This window comes from Pediculus humanus, genomic scaffold (genome assembly GCF_000006295.1).
Source record: "Pediculus humanus corporis 1103172107416 genomic scaffold, whole genome shotgun sequence".
In the NCBI taxonomy this organism is placed as follows: domain Eukaryota; kingdom Metazoa; phylum Arthropoda; class Insecta; order Psocodea; family Pediculidae; genus Pediculus; species Pediculus humanus.
The window spans coordinates 12728-27670 of record NW_002987040.1 but is presented as its reverse complement, the minus strand read 5'-3'; the positions used below and the strand labels follow the sequence as shown (position 1 = coordinate 27670).

At 27.5% G+C, this 14943-nt stretch overlaps 2 protein-coding genes across 2 annotated transcripts; one reads left to right on the top strand and one right to left on the bottom strand.

The window, feature by feature from the left end:
* Nucleotides 1–4505: 4505 nt before the first annotated feature.
* Phum_PHUM066550 (Uroporphyrinogen-III synthase, putative) lies at nucleotides 4506–5953 on the top strand (the record flags this gene model as incomplete). Its single annotated transcript, XM_002423495.1, has 5 exons — nucleotides 4506–4641; nucleotides 4915–5127; nucleotides 5202–5408; nucleotides 5494–5756; nucleotides 5837–5953. The coding sequence occupies 5 exons, from the start codon at nucleotides 4506–4508 to the stop codon at nucleotides 5951–5953; spliced, it is 936 nt and encodes a 311-aa protein (XP_002423540.1).
* A 1386-nt stretch (nucleotides 5954–7339) lies between these two features.
* Phum_PHUM066540 (ABC transporter, putative) lies at nucleotides 7340–10798 on the bottom strand (the record flags this gene model as incomplete). Its single annotated transcript, XM_002423494.1, has 13 exons — nucleotides 7340–7554; nucleotides 7654–7917; nucleotides 7993–8152; nucleotides 8228–8343; nucleotides 8447–8624; nucleotides 8719–8923; nucleotides 9023–9171; nucleotides 9250–9390; nucleotides 9498–9671; nucleotides 9754–9955; nucleotides 10046–10200; nucleotides 10306–10465; nucleotides 10578–10798. The coding sequence occupies 13 exons, from the start codon at nucleotides 10796–10798 to the stop codon at nucleotides 7340–7342; spliced, it is 2340 nt and encodes a 779-aa protein (XP_002423539.1).
* Nucleotides 10799–14943: the final 4145 nt, after the last annotated feature.

Genomic DNA, 14943 nt, shown 5'->3' with positions numbered 1-14943 from the left:
AAAAAAAAAAAAAACGAAAAAAACTACAACCACGATTACTACAAATATCGGATTTTGAAAGAATTTTTATCATTATTGAAATATTTCTAAAAAGAGGAGAAAGAAAAAAAAAATATATTCATATATATATATAAGATATTGCTGAGGGAAAATACACTACTAGCATTTTGAAAAAAAACAAAAATTGGGTCAGGCATTGATGACGTCATTTATAAATGTACACGTGGAGAATCAGGGATGTTGACACAGTTACTTAGGAAAATACAACAGGAGGTCGAGTTTTGACCGAAAAAAAAAAAATTATTATTATTATTATTATTTTTTTTTTAATCGAAACGAATTTTTTTTACCCCCTCCTCTCCCCTCTTTTTGTTTGTTTTGTTTTTTGTTTTTAATCAATAATAAATATCATTATTAAGAATAAAAAATCGTTAGACGCGATCGTTAATTGATTTATCGAAAATTAATTTATAAGAAATTGATAAAAAAAATGATAAGGTAAAATAATATTGGTATGAACAAAGCGCGAAAGGGAAGGGTGGGAGGTAAGGAAATTTGTATCTCATATCTATTAGGCACGATCAAGGACTTTCCTCCCCCCCCAAAAAAAAAAAAAAAAAAAACGCGACTATCCGAGGAAAATGGGAAGCCATTAATAATTTTTTTTTTTTTTAAATTTCCCTTTGACGACAACACGAGATTTTCCATTTAATAAATCTAAAGAAATTTCTCGAAAGTGTATATACAAAACGTGTAAATAATAATAATAATAATAATAATAATGATTTTTTGTTTTTTACCGACACGTGTAAATTTTTTTTTTTTTTTTATCGCGATGAACGAACCTTTTTGAAAACGGGTAAAAAAGGATTTCTTGGTCTTTGAAGGTGATGAATGGAAAATTGAGTCAATGAACTTGTGACCGAATCTTTTTCGCGCAAGATCACCAACCGACTAAAATAGGAACATGAATGGAATTTCTGGAGAGAATAAAAAAAAAAAAAAATTAAATTTTTTTAAATATGCTTAAATTGGGATTTACCCTCCCACCCCACCTCCACCCCTTCTCCTCTCACCTTTTTCCAGTTAAAAAAAAAAAAAAAAAAGTGGAAAATCTCACCAAAATCTTTTCATAACTTTACAAAAAAAAAAAATTTTCCTAACCAACCATATGCTTAACATAATCGAAATAATAATGATGATTAAGTGTATCATCATTATTGTTAACAAAAAAAAAAGTAATATTTCTTAAGGTTTTCCACCAAAACAAGAAAAAAAAAAAAAGAAAAATATATTAAAACGTCAAACTTTGACGCTCTAATAATTTTTCCATACGAACGAGTAAAAATAGTAATAATAATAATAATGATAATAATTTCGTCACGTTAAAATAGTGTTTTGAAAAATAAAAAAAAAATTGACGCAGTATTTAAACAATTATTATTATTAATACCCGATATTAAAAAGTAATAAAATTTAAAAAAATTCATGATTGAATTTAAAAAGGGAAAATTTTTTTTCAACAACCAACAACCGACAACAACATAAAATTTAATTTTTTTTTTTTTTTTTAAACAAACAAAAAACTCATTAACGATTTGTTGTTGTTGTTGTTGCTGTTGTTGTTGTTGTTGTTGTTGTTGCTGTTGTTGTTGTTGTTGTTGTTGCGTTTGTAAATTTCGATCAGAAAAAAAAGAAAATAATGAAAACGATAAAAGTTTTTTTTAAATATTTAATCGCACGTGTATGCATGTTTACCCTCGTAATTTTCTTTTTTTTTTATTTTTCGATCCTATTCCCGAGGAGACAAATTTTTTTTTTTGTAAATATGTCGGATAAATCGAAAAATTATGATTTTTTTTTTTTTAGTAATTAAAAAAAAAAAAAATGACAAAATCTAATTTTAGAAGGGGAAAAAAAAAAAAAAAAAAAAAAAAAAACACTTACTATAAATAAATTTAAGCTTGCCCTATTTTTAGGGCAATGGCGTTAAGGGGGATAAATATGACGTCATTTGAGGTCACGACCTAGAATCAACGTATCTGCACGTGCAATAAAAACAAGAATGAATATGAATATAAAAAAAAAAAAATCGATTTCTTACTTGTTTGTTTTGCGCATTGCTCCCATCATCATCATTTTATTTTCCATTTGTTTAATAAATTATTTTTTTACTACCTTCCTTATTATTATTCCCATTTTATTAATTATCATTATTATTATCGTTTAACCTGAAATATTAAAAATTTATCGTTAATAAATATTTTTAACGATTACTTTAATAATTTTAATATTTTCCGCCATTTTTTTTTCTTAAACTAAACACTCAAAATTACCATCGATCGATCGATCGATCGATTTTTTTTTCTCAATAATTATCGATCATTATTATTATTATTTTCAATTTTAAACGCGGCAAACTTTTAAAAGTACTTATCGAAGTTTTTAAACAATATTATTATTATTATTAATAAAAATTAAAAAATTTTCTTTTTAATAAACATTGAATGGTTTATTGATTTAATGTTTACCTTACGATATAATTAAAATTGTTTGTTTGTTTTTTCTTCGATAATAAATATTTTTGTTTACAACAAAATTAATAATAATAATAATAATAATAATAATAAAAATCATTGCCCTCGTGAGAATATTAAATGAATTGACACCTGGTGACCTTTGGTTGGTGAAAAAAACCCTGCAAATTTTTTTTCTAATTAAAATAATTATTTTTACCCTTTCATAAAGAAAACAAAATAAAAAAAAAGGAAAAACTTGATTGATTTATATGAAAATTCATTATTATTATTATTAAAACTTAAATTATTAATAATAATGATAATAATAAGAAAAGAAATTAATTTTAAAAAAAATTTACTTAGAAGAAGAAAAAAAAACTTAAAATGATGATTTAAAAAAGAAACAAACAAAATTATAAATCCGCCATTTTTTTTTTTGGTTTTTTTTTCCGTCTTTTGTTTGCAAATCAGTCATTTATATGCTGAATAATGTTTTTGAAAAAAAAAAAAAAATCTTTTCTTTTTTCTTTTGACGCATTCGTTTCATATTTACAATAATAATAATTTTTTAAAAAAATGATTTTTCTTTCTTCCTTTCTTTGCATTTCTTTTCTTTTCTTTTCTTTCTTATATTTCGTGAAAATTTTCAATTAAATCTTGTGTGATAACACATTAACATAGTACGATAAGAAATACTATTTGAAAATTTTTTTTATTAAGAACGTTACGTTAGAATTTTTAAAAACAATTTTTGTACAAAAAAAAAAAACGTTACAACCTAAATATTTTCAAATGAATTGAATTCAGACTCTGAATCCCAACATTTTTTTTTATTTATTTTATTCATTTTAACTTTAAAGTATTAAAAACAAAAGAAAAAAAACTTACTGAACTGTTTCTAATTTAATTGATCCAATTGAAAGAAGTAAAAAATTTATTAAACTATTAGGTTTTTTTTTTCTCTTATATAATAAATTCTTTTGGTTTGTGTTTGTGGTTGTTCTCTACTGTTTGCTCTCCTGTAATAAAACAAATTTTTTCTTTTGATTGATATTATTCTGTTAATGAATTATTGTTAAAACTTGTTTATTAAATTAAATAGATATTTGTGCTTACTTACTTGTCAGCTAAGGCAGATGTGATAACTGGCTTCTACAACAGGTGTAACATCAGCTAACTTCTACAACAGGTATAACATCAACTAACTTCTACAGCAGGCCTCTACAACAGGTGTAACATCAGCTAACTTCTACAGCAGGCCTCTACAACAAGTGTAACATCAACTAACTTCTACAACAGGCTTTACAACAAGTATAACATCAACTAACTTCTACAACAGGTGTAACATCAGCTAACTTCTACAACAGGTATAACATCAACTAACTTCTACAACAGGCTTTACAACAAGTATAACATCAACTAACTTCTACAACAGGTGTAACATCAGCTAACTTCTACAACAGGTATAACATCAACTAACTTCTACAGCAGGCCTCTACAACAGGTGTAACATCAGCTAACTTCTACAGCAGGCCTCTACAACAAGTGTAACATCAACTAACTTCTACAACAGGCTTTACAACAAGTATAACATCAACTAACTTCTACAACAGGTGTAACATCAGCTAACTTCTACAACAGGTATAACATCAACTACCTTCTACAACAGGTTCTATCAACATCAAGCTTCTACAACAGGCTTCAGTATGACATTAACTGGCTTCTACTAGAGATATGACATCAACTAGCTTCCACTACAGGTATGGCACTAACTGGCTTCTACTACAGGTATTGCATTAACTGGCTTCTACTAGAGATATGACATCAACTAGCTTCCACTACAGGTATGGCACTAACTGGCTTCTACTACAGGTATTGCATTAACTGGCTTCCACTACAGGTATGACATTAACTGGTTTCTACTGGAGATATGACATCAAGTGGCTTCTTCTACAGGTATGACATTAACTGCCTTCTACTAGAGATATGACAGCAACTGATGTCTTCTACAGGTATGGCGTCAACAGACTGGGCGTCTATCTTCTACCAATAATTATATCTACAGTGATATTAAAATTAAGGAAAATCTCAGAATCAAAAATGGATTCCCTACCTTTCATTAGTTCTTTTTCGTATAATTGATTATGACTAATGTAGCAAAGAAATTGACGTGTGTGTGTGCGTGCGCGGATTACAAAAAGTAATATCTTCTTTATATTAATAATAAATCGTACACCAAATCTTTTTTTTTATAAAATAAAACAAAACAGAAATTTAACGTAAAAAAAGAATTTTTTTAAAAAAGTAACTGCCAAAGGTAAAAGAAGGAACAGCTCTGCCATCTATGATTTATTAAAAGTAATAACTTTTATTAAAAAAGTAATTTTTTCATAAGTTGGTAGTATCGGAATTAAAATGAATGATTATGAATGTAAACAAATAGTTTTATTTAAGTCGATATCAGAAACAGAAAATGTTGAAAATGATGTTTATTACGAAACTTTTTTGTCAAAAGGATTTAACACAATCCTAATACCTGTTTTAGATTTTGATTTTATTAATATTGAAGAATTGACAATAAAATTAAATAATCACAAAAATTATTCAGGTTTTTTTTTAATTAAATAAAATTACTTTTTTTTTTTTTGTATTTACTTAAAATTTTTTTTCCCCCCTTTTAAGGAATCATATTTACGAGTCCAAGGAGTGTTTTGGGATTGAAATTATCACTTGATAATAACGATAATAAAGAAATAATTAACCAGTGGAAAAATCATACAAATTATGTAATAGGAGAAAAAACAGAAAAATTAGCTAAAGATTTAGGTTTTATAACTCGAGGAAAAGAAACTGGGAATGGTGATGCATTAGCAGAATTAATATGCAAAAGTAATTTTATTTTTTATCGGAAACATTCAAAAATTTATAGCCTGCTTACCTAATTATATATATTTGTTTCTACTACTTCTTCCAGAATCATTTGAAAAACCATTTTTATATTTGATCGGATCACTGACACAAAAAAATTTTAAAATCAAACTAGAAAAAAATAATATTAAAGTAGATGATTTAGTAATTTACAAAACCAAACCACATTCAGATCTTGAAGAAAACATATTAAAATTAAAATTAGAAATTAATGATAAGCCTGCATATTTCATATATTTTAGCCCATCTGGTGTTAATTATACAATTCCAATATTAAAAAAATTAAACTATAATTTTGAATTCATTAAGGTTTGTATGTGACACTTGTTAAAAATTACAAATATATATTTTTTAAAAATTTCTTATGCAATTAAACTGTACATTTTCAGTTTGTCGCAATCGGTCCGACAACAGAAAAACAATTAATCGAATTTGGATTTAAAGTTTTTAAAACGTCTCTCGAACCGAATCCTAAATATTTACTCGATTCAATTTTAGAAAATTAAAACAAAAATATCAATTTTTAATCACTTATTAACTTATGTACTTGTTATTATTATTATTATTATTTTAAATTTTAATATTTTCTCGTGTGCGATAAAAATTAATTTATCACTCATTCGTTTTCGAAAAATAAATTTTCAATGTTTCTAAAAACATGTTATCGATTATTATTATCATTTTTTTTTTTTTAAATAAATATTTATTATAATTAATTATTAAGAAATAAAAATTTTTATATATTTAATAAGTAATCGATTAAAACATTTACCTAATTTAATATATATATATTATATTTTTTTTATTTATTTATTAAAATTGAGCGTGTACACATTTTAAATTGACATGTTTACATTCAACAATAATAAAACATTTAAAATCATTCATTCATTCAATCAATCAATCATTCATTCATTCTAAACTAATTTAATTTGTTTTTTTTTTTTTTTTTTTTTTTTTTATTTCAACGAAACAAAATTCCTTTTCACAATTTTAAAATTTTTTTATTTATTTATTTATTTATTTATTTAAACGAATAAAATAATTTTTATTTATTAATTAGATCCTCTATGCCACGTGATTATCCATTATTATTATTATTATTGTTATTATTTAATTCAATTATCTAATTTATTATAAATAATATTTATATATCATATCACTGGCTTAAATTATTTTGAGCAATGGAGGATCGATATTTTGTGAACTCTCATATATATATATATATATATTTATCACAACCTTATTTTACAAAAAAAAGTACATAATTATAATTAATTATTAAAATTATTATTTTATCGATACGACATTTAAAAATATCAATCAATCAATCAATCAATCATAGATCGTTTATTAAATTTTTTAACTTAACGAAAATAATTCTAATCTAATTTATTTTCCTTATATTTTTTCTTTTTATTATTAAAAGAAAAAATTTTTAATCGGCTATGATTGTACATTTTAATGAGAGAGAGAGATAGAGAGAGAGAATAATAAATTCTAATTAATCTAAATTAATTTTTAATTTTTTCAGACTGAATATATCAATTAAAATAATTGCGAAATATAAAAAAAGTCTTTTACAACGAAAAAAAAATAGATTTATGTCGGTTTTTTCCATAAATATAAAAAAAAAAATGGAAAGAATATGGCCGATCGTAACCTTTAACCTTTTTCTTTTCTTTCGTTACAAAAAAAAACGTCGACGAATTAATAATAATAAATAACGTTTTTTTCTTTTTTTTTAATAAAAAAAAAAAACAACAACAACAAATTGATTATTATTATTATTACTATTTTTTTAATTACGATTCTTATCGTTAAATACACAAAAAAAAATAGTAATGATGATGATGATGATAATGGTCATGTAATATGTATGTATGTTAAATTTATCCTCTTTTAAGTTTCAATACCAATAAACTTATGGTGAGGAAAATAACAATCCATATTATTGTGGCAATGAAACCGTTGTAAACATCCGGTTCGATTATATCCCAACCTCTTGTCAACATTGACCTTAAGGCTGACGTTGCTAATGTCAATGGTAAACCTAAACTAACGTATCGTAGTACAATGGGCATACCTTCAACCGGCCAAATCACACCTGTCAATAAAAATGATAAAAAAATTTTATAAGTAGAGATTTGAAACTCCCCCTCCCCCCCCCCGAAAAAACAAGAAGAAGAAGAAGAATCGTGATTACCGCTGAGCAAAAGTGTCGGATAAAAACTTCCCAATGCCAATTGTATGGCATTTCTTTCGAGTTCGCAAATGGCGGATATGACGAATCCGAAACACATTCCGCACAACCCCTGTAAAATGGTCAATATGACTATCCAGTGAAGAGGACCGTGGCATTCGACTTGAAAAACGCAAATCATGAATATGAGTACTAGAGCCGTTTGACCGCACATGACGACAAATTGCGTGACGACGTGTGAGAATAATATTTCGACGGGAGTGACGCCTGTAAAAGACAAGGGAATCGTTTAAAAATAATCCTATTGTGTGTGTGCGTGTGCGTCACGTGTAGGTCACGTACCAGCAACCCAACTCCTATCGAGCAATCCTTCCGTTCTTTCGATAATCAATGCGGACGATGTTAAAGCGACAGCCAAAAAGAAAACTATCGTCAATATGACACCGGGAGCAACGAAATCCGTAAAACTCGGATCCGAACTACCGTAAATGGGATCTTTGAACTGGAAAAAAAATCAAATTAAAATGGCTATGGAACCTTTTGTTAAAAAAAAAAAAATGAACGAACCAAAACGTACCTGAATTGGAATGTCTGCGAGTTTCGGATTGTGTTCGCACTCTGTCAACACATCTTGAGCAAACGTACGATATGTTAATTGTAAATCTCTATTTAACATCAATCCGATTTGTTGATCTTGAAAAAAAAAGCAGAATGATGTAAAAATAATAATAATAATAATAATAATAATAATAATAATAAGGTAAAACTCATGAAAATCGAATCCATTTCCACTCACTCGACATATCGAGCCAAACTCGAATTTCACTTTGATCCAAAGTTTCTTCGTCAGCATCTCTACCCAATGCCATACGAGCAACGAGAGCATCCGTGAAATTTTCCGTAAAATACAAAGCTCCCCATGCATCACCCGATTTAACAGCGTCCAGCGCGTCTTCCGGAGTCTCGAAATATTCCTTTTACAAAAAAAAAAAAAAAAAAAGGGGGGGGAATATAAATAAAAACAAAATGGCGACCGATTCGGAAAATAATAAAGAAAAGTTAACAAACTTTTATTATTGTATTGTTGAGATGACTTAGATATCGACAACTCAAATTAGCAAAACTACAATTTTTAGAAAATGGACATTCCATTGTCGAATAATCCATTTCGTGATTAACGATGGCTAATTTTAATCCCGTTGGATCTCTACCGATGGCAAGGCAAAATAAAATAACTTGCATGACTGGCAATGCAAATATAAATAACATGACTCTGAAATTAATAATAATAATAATAATAATTAATGTTTTTTTTTTTTTTATTTCCGCCATCTTTTTTTCCGTTTCTTTCTCTTTCGCGTCGTTAGCTTACCCGACGTTTCTCCACATTCTTAAAAAGTTCTTTTGCAACAGTGCTCTTATTTTTCCTTTGGTTGTTATTTTACAACAATCTGCCACGTTTCCACAATCGTCGCAATCTATATCCATTGCTCTACTTGCTTTAGATCCGATCGTTTTAATCTAAAATTTATAAATTTACAGGAGATAAACCTTTTTTTTTTTTTGGTCACGGAAAACCTTAAATAATATAAAACTCACATCCAAATGTACATTTCCCATTCCGTTTGAATGTTCGTAATTATTGTGTAAGGCTTCTTTAGATTGATGAAAATTTAATCCGACGACTCCGCTTTCTTCCGTTACGTAAATTGCATTCTTTTTAGACCAATGAAGTGAAGCCTGAATGGGGGGGGGGGGGCAGGAGCGGGAGCGGGGGGAAAACAATCGAATTATTAAAATGTCTCGAAAATAAAATTAATTTTAAAAAAAATGAAATTCGTACTAACTAGTGATATGTTATTTGATATGTTTAAATCTCCCTGTTGATTATTATCATTGTTCGAACCTTGTTTTCTTGATAATTTAAGAAAAACTTCTTCCAACGATTGACAACCGTACATTGTCAACAAAACTTGGGGAGATTCTTCTGCTAACAATCGTCCACTTCTCATAAGTCCTATCTATAAAAATATATGATCTCATAATGAAATGACGTCGTTTCGACGATATATGACGTCATGCTGTCGTCATAATTAATATTACCGTGTGCGCTTGACGAGCTTCTTCTATGTAATGCGTTGTTATTATGACGGTTTTGTTACCATCTTTTGTTATTTGAACTAAATGAGTCCATATGCTTTGACGGAGAAGAGGATCGACTCCGACAGTCGGTTCATCCAGAATTAAAAGCTCCGGATCGTGCATCAAAGCAACAGCAAATGAAACCCTTCTTTGTTGTCCGCCACTTTAAGGAAAAAAACGATAAAAAATTTAAAAAAAAAAAAAAAAAGATGGCCGAATGATCATCGCGTGGTTTTTTACGTTTATATCTCACCTAAGATTTTTAACAAGTCTGTTTTCACTCGGAAGGTCGAGAAAATTGAGCAAAAATTGAAGTCTATCGTTTATTTCATCGGTTTCCATGCCGAAAATCCAACCGAAATACATCATGGTTTCTTTTATCGAAAATTCTCCATACAGAGCAATTTCCTATTCAAAATTCCAAAATTTTCCCATCGTTAAAACAAAACAAAACGGACGTAACGCATAATAATAATAATAATAATAATAATAATAATTATATCATTTTCTCACCTGAGGCATGTAACCCACTCTTTTGCCAGGTACTCCGCTACCTTTCGTTCCGGGTTTACCACCTAAAACCCAAATTTCTCCAGTATTTAACCTACGCCTTCCCACGATACAACTTAATAGAGTCGTTTTACCACAGCCAGAAGCTCCCAACAAACCGTATCTGTAAATATTATTATTATTATTATTTTTTTTTTTTAAATAAATAACACGAGACGCGAATCGTTCCAACCCCCGCCCCCCCCCCGTAATAAAAAAATTAACGATTTACTTACATTGTACCTTTGGCAACGGTCATGTTTAAGTTACTAAGTACATGATTTGGTTTTTTGTTCGACCCGTAATGCTTAAAAGCATGCCTCACGCAAACGGCTTGTTGTCTCCTCGTGTGTACCGTGCTTAATTGCGTTTGTAACGGAGGAGGATGTGCTCTGGCTGTCACATCCGGTCCGGAAAGATTTTCACGACTTCCGTCGTATGCTGGATTGTCGTGCATGTTGTGAATTTCGCTATCTCTGCAAACAAAATAAATATTATTATTATTAATTTGTGTTGTTTTCTAATTTAACCTTTTTCTGACAAAGACAACTTATGCTAACAAAAACCTTGAACCCCCCACCACACATATATTTAAATGCTAATTAAAATTTTACAAATAATAATAATAATAATAATAATAAGGAGTAATAATCATCTTATTGACAAACTCCACGTAAAAAATTGACACCTTTAAATGCATAAAAAAAAAAAAAAAAAATTAATTATAAAGAATTGCAAACAGACAGGCACAGGTACGCTTCCTTCCTTTCTTCCTTCTTTCAATTGAGTCAAAGTCTAAATCACAAGCGTTACAACAAACAGGTAGGTAGGTAGGTAGTCAGGTAAGTAGTCATAAAATTATTAACCATTACAAAAAGGTTCTTTCTTTTTTTTCATAAACATTACAAACGTCAAAAAAATTATTATTATTATTATTACTCAAGGTACAAGTAAGTAGAAAAGTACAAAAATAAATAATAATAATAATAATAATAATAATAATAAAAGTCGTCGTTACGCATGTTAATTCCACACGACGGTTATTCATTACTTGGAAATTGATGACACCCAACGTTTAATTACATGAATTTTGTAAGAAAAAAAAAAAAAAAATTTCACGCGAAAGTTCTTAATTATTATTATTATTATTACTTCGCACGAAATAATTTTTTCATAGAGTATCAAACCAACCGGAGGATGGAAAAAAAAAAAAAAGACACGCATCATCGAGCAAAAAGAAGGTATTTGCGAGACGACAAACCTTCGGTCTAATATTCTTTTACGCACTCACGCACTTTTACACTCATCGCACTCATTATTTTAGGAAAATTTGTCGTAATGATTCAAATTAAAATGTCGTAACCCGAAGAGAAATTTTTTCTTTTTTTTTTTTTTTTTTTTTTTTGGCGACAAAATCAAACATAATAAAATAATCACACCATTTAACCTTCAATTAATGAGAACGCTTTCATGTTAGAAATTTTCCAGAGACGTTGTTTCATTTTTTTCATTTTCTTTTGAAAAATATATATATAATAATAATAATAATAATAAAAATGGAAAACTCTGATGTAATTTTATTATACGACTAGAAAAATGCCATTTTTTTTTTTTTTTAAATTAAATTAAATTTTTTTTTTTTGAACTGCTTCGAAGCCTATCTTTTTCTTTACTTTTTAAAACTTAATGTAACACTAACGTTACGTAATATCAATAATAATAATAATAATAATAATAATAATAATAATAATAATAATAATAATAATAAAACTATGGTAAATAAGTATAAAAAATTTTTTTTTTTAGGAAACAGGAACTGAATAAATTTATCGGTGGAAAATTTATATAAATAAATAAATAAATAATTAATGACCGTAGGGTGAATGAATGAAAATTCAAATCGAGATTTAAATCGTACGATACTATTATTATTATTATTATTATTATTATTATTATTTAGAAACATCGGTGCGAATAATTAAATACTAAATTTAACGTATATAATTTTGTCAATTTGTTGTTGCGGTCAATTAGTTACTATTAAAATTTTAATATGAAAAAAAAAAATTTACTGACATTATTCTTATTATTATTATTATCGGTTCAATCGAAATAGAGTTTTTAAAAAATGACGTCATGGGTTTTACCTCCCCGCGTATTTTTTTTTTTTTTAATACGTAATACAACATCATTACGCGCCCTTTTTTTTTTTTTTCTTACAAAAACGGACAAAACCAAAAAAAAAAAAAAAAGAAAAAACAAGATAAAAAGCAATAAAAAAAAATAAAAACAATGCACTCTCTCTCTCTCTCTCTCAGTCTTTCTCTCTCTACATAATATATTATTTAATTACGACGACGTAATTATCCATTAATTAAAAAACAAAAAAAAAAAAAACTCGTATTACAAAAACAAAAACAAAATAATTTAAAAGATTAATAGGGGGGGGGGGGGGAAAGAGAGCGTTTGAATTTTATTATTATTATTATTATTATTATTATTATTATTATTATTATTATTTCTAAAAATACGACGAGTAATCCAAATGCGGCATTCTAAACATTTCTAGAAAGGTGAGATTACATAAAAATAAAATAACAAAATAAATAATGTAACGAGAAAAAGATAGAAAAAGAAAAAAAAAATGAAAGAAAGAAATAATTTAAAAAATTTTTAAGTTAATAAAAACAAATAAAGCGTTACGTTTTTGTGCACGTGCATACGTGCGCGCACACGTGTGAGGTACAATTCAAAAAAAAACTTTAAATTTATGCATCTTGTTGTTGCAAAATTTTTTTTTTTTATAAATTAATTGAGAGAAAAAAAAAAATCTATTAAACGTAAAACAAATTAATTAATTTTTTTTCCACCCTTTTTTGAACTTTGACCTAATTAAACATGAATAAATTTATATTGACTGAATGATTGATTGATTGATAATAATAATAATAATATTAATAATATTGCAAAATATTGATATTTTACACCTTTTGTGTTTGTGTGTTTGTCGTCAATCGTTTAACTAGGTCAAGTTCCACCATCTCAACAGGTGGGTGTACATCGTCATCATCAACGCATACGGTTGGTTAATTTTTACAAATCGATATATTCTCATTACTGACCATATATACCTACGACACATATATTGACACACGTGCACACACGTGATGGCGGAAGTGTGACAACAACGATTGATATAAATTAAAAAAAATAAAAACCAATCGTCGGCCATCGAAGATATAAAAATTACGTAACAAAGAGCAGAAGTGAAAAAAAAATTAATTAAAATCACACCTGACGTCACGAAAAATTAATAAATAAATAAATAAAAGATGGCGAACGTAAAATTAAAATAATAATAATAAATCAAAGTGTGCGTGTGCGCGCGCAGGCAAAAGGTTAATAGAAATAATAAAAATAAAAATAAAAATAAATAATTCAAAAACCTTAGAAAAAAATAGTCGCCATTTTGAAATCGTCGCCATTTTGTTTTTTAATTGAAAGTAATTAAAAGGCGTCGAGTTTTTTTTTTTTTTTTAAAGAATCTCGTCGTGTAAAAAAAAGTAAAAAAAAAAATTTAAGACTTTCGATTGAAAGATAATAATAAAAAAATTATTTAATAGTGTTGTCGTCGTCGTGAAGAAATGGTAGTAGCAGGTACTCAGGTACTCCATTAAAAAAAAATAACGTCGTTATGTAGTGCTCGAGGTATGGGCATTACATAAGGTACAATTCTTATCAGCGAGATGAGAATTTTTTTTTTTATCTTTATACTTCCCGTTAGTGATAAAAATTATTATTATCCGATCGTGACCCGATGTGCCATTTTCCAGTGGTACCAATTTTTGCACGTACATACCCACGTACATTCACACGCGTAACGCCATCACCCTAATTGATCAAAAAAATCGTTTTTTCCATTTGATGACGTAATCGATCAACCCCGAGTTCGAAAAAAAAAAATTCCACGTTTTTCCTTCTTTCTTTCTTTCTTTTCCTTTACGTAAAATAATTTTTTCCATCGTATTTACGTATGAGTGATGATAATAGTAATGATAATGATAATGACAATTACAATAATAATAATAATAATGCTAATTATAAAAAACGATAAAACTTTGTTCGTTCCAAACCCGTTTCTTCGTTAAGCTTAAATCAATCAATATGTGGAGGATGTCGGGGGGGCGGGGGGGTCAAAGGCTACGAAAATTATTTGTAAAAAAAACCTTTTACGTAAAAATACAATAAAGTATAAAATAAATAAACCTTTACGATAATAATTTCTATTATTATTATTAATAAATAAATATTTACACAAATAATTTTTTTTATTAACATTTGAGCTTTTACGTGTAAAATAATAATAATAATAATAATAATAAATTAACTGAAGTACAAAAAAAAAAAAAAAAACCCGAATGGTAATTTTTTGTACAATGTTAACGACAAAAAAAAAAAAAATATATGAAACCTTGGAGAGCGAGAGAGAGAGAGCGAGAGAGAGAGAGAAAGAGAGAGAGGGAAACACAAACAAACGTTTCCGTCTCTTTTTATATTTTTATTCTTAAAATGAAGTACACAAAGCAAATTCAATGTGACAAA